Genomic DNA, 347 nt, shown 5'->3' on the forward strand with positions numbered 1-347 from the left:
TTTCCATGAACCATGCCTGTTTCAGAAATTCTGATACCATAGCCATGTTGACAGAGTTTCTGGGAGTTTCTGGGAATAGATGCATAAAGTTACAAATAACATTTCAAGTTACAGACTATTTGTCATCATTTTCAGCACTAGTGCAACTTAAGGTTCCCCACTCTCAAAAATCCTTCTTTTTGAATCATGATACGCAGGGGTTAGTTTCCCAATCAGTAATTGACCTATGCTATTGGGAGCAGGAACTTTATTGGCTGGTGATGCAATGTTCCCCAACTGCTTGCTCACCCCTACACCCTTTGCTATCTGCAGAAGTTTTAGATTAGAAATAGAACACTGAACTACTC

The 347-nt window shown here is 39.8% G+C and overlaps 1 protein-coding gene across 1 annotated transcript in view; it reads right to left on the reverse strand.

Annotated features, from left to right (window-relative positions):
* The window catches only part of ANXA1 (annexin A1), a 13,043-nt gene extending 12,989 nt beyond the window's left edge, over positions 1-54 (reverse strand). The window contains 1 exon segment of the mRNA XM_009869057.1: positions 1-54. This exon segment is cut by the window's left edge and continues 20 nt beyond it. Within this exon segment, the coding sequence (XP_009867359.1) occupies positions 1-46 (46 nt within the window). The 5' untranslated portion in view covers positions 47-54.
* Between the last annotated feature and the right edge of the window lie 293 nt (positions 55-347).

This window comes from Apaloderma vittatum, unplaced genomic scaffold (assembly GCF_000703405.1).
Source record: "Apaloderma vittatum isolate BGI_N311 unplaced genomic scaffold, ASM70340v1 scaffold2645, whole genome shotgun sequence".
Taxonomy (NCBI): domain Eukaryota; kingdom Metazoa; phylum Chordata; class Aves; order Trogoniformes; family Trogonidae; genus Apaloderma; species Apaloderma vittatum.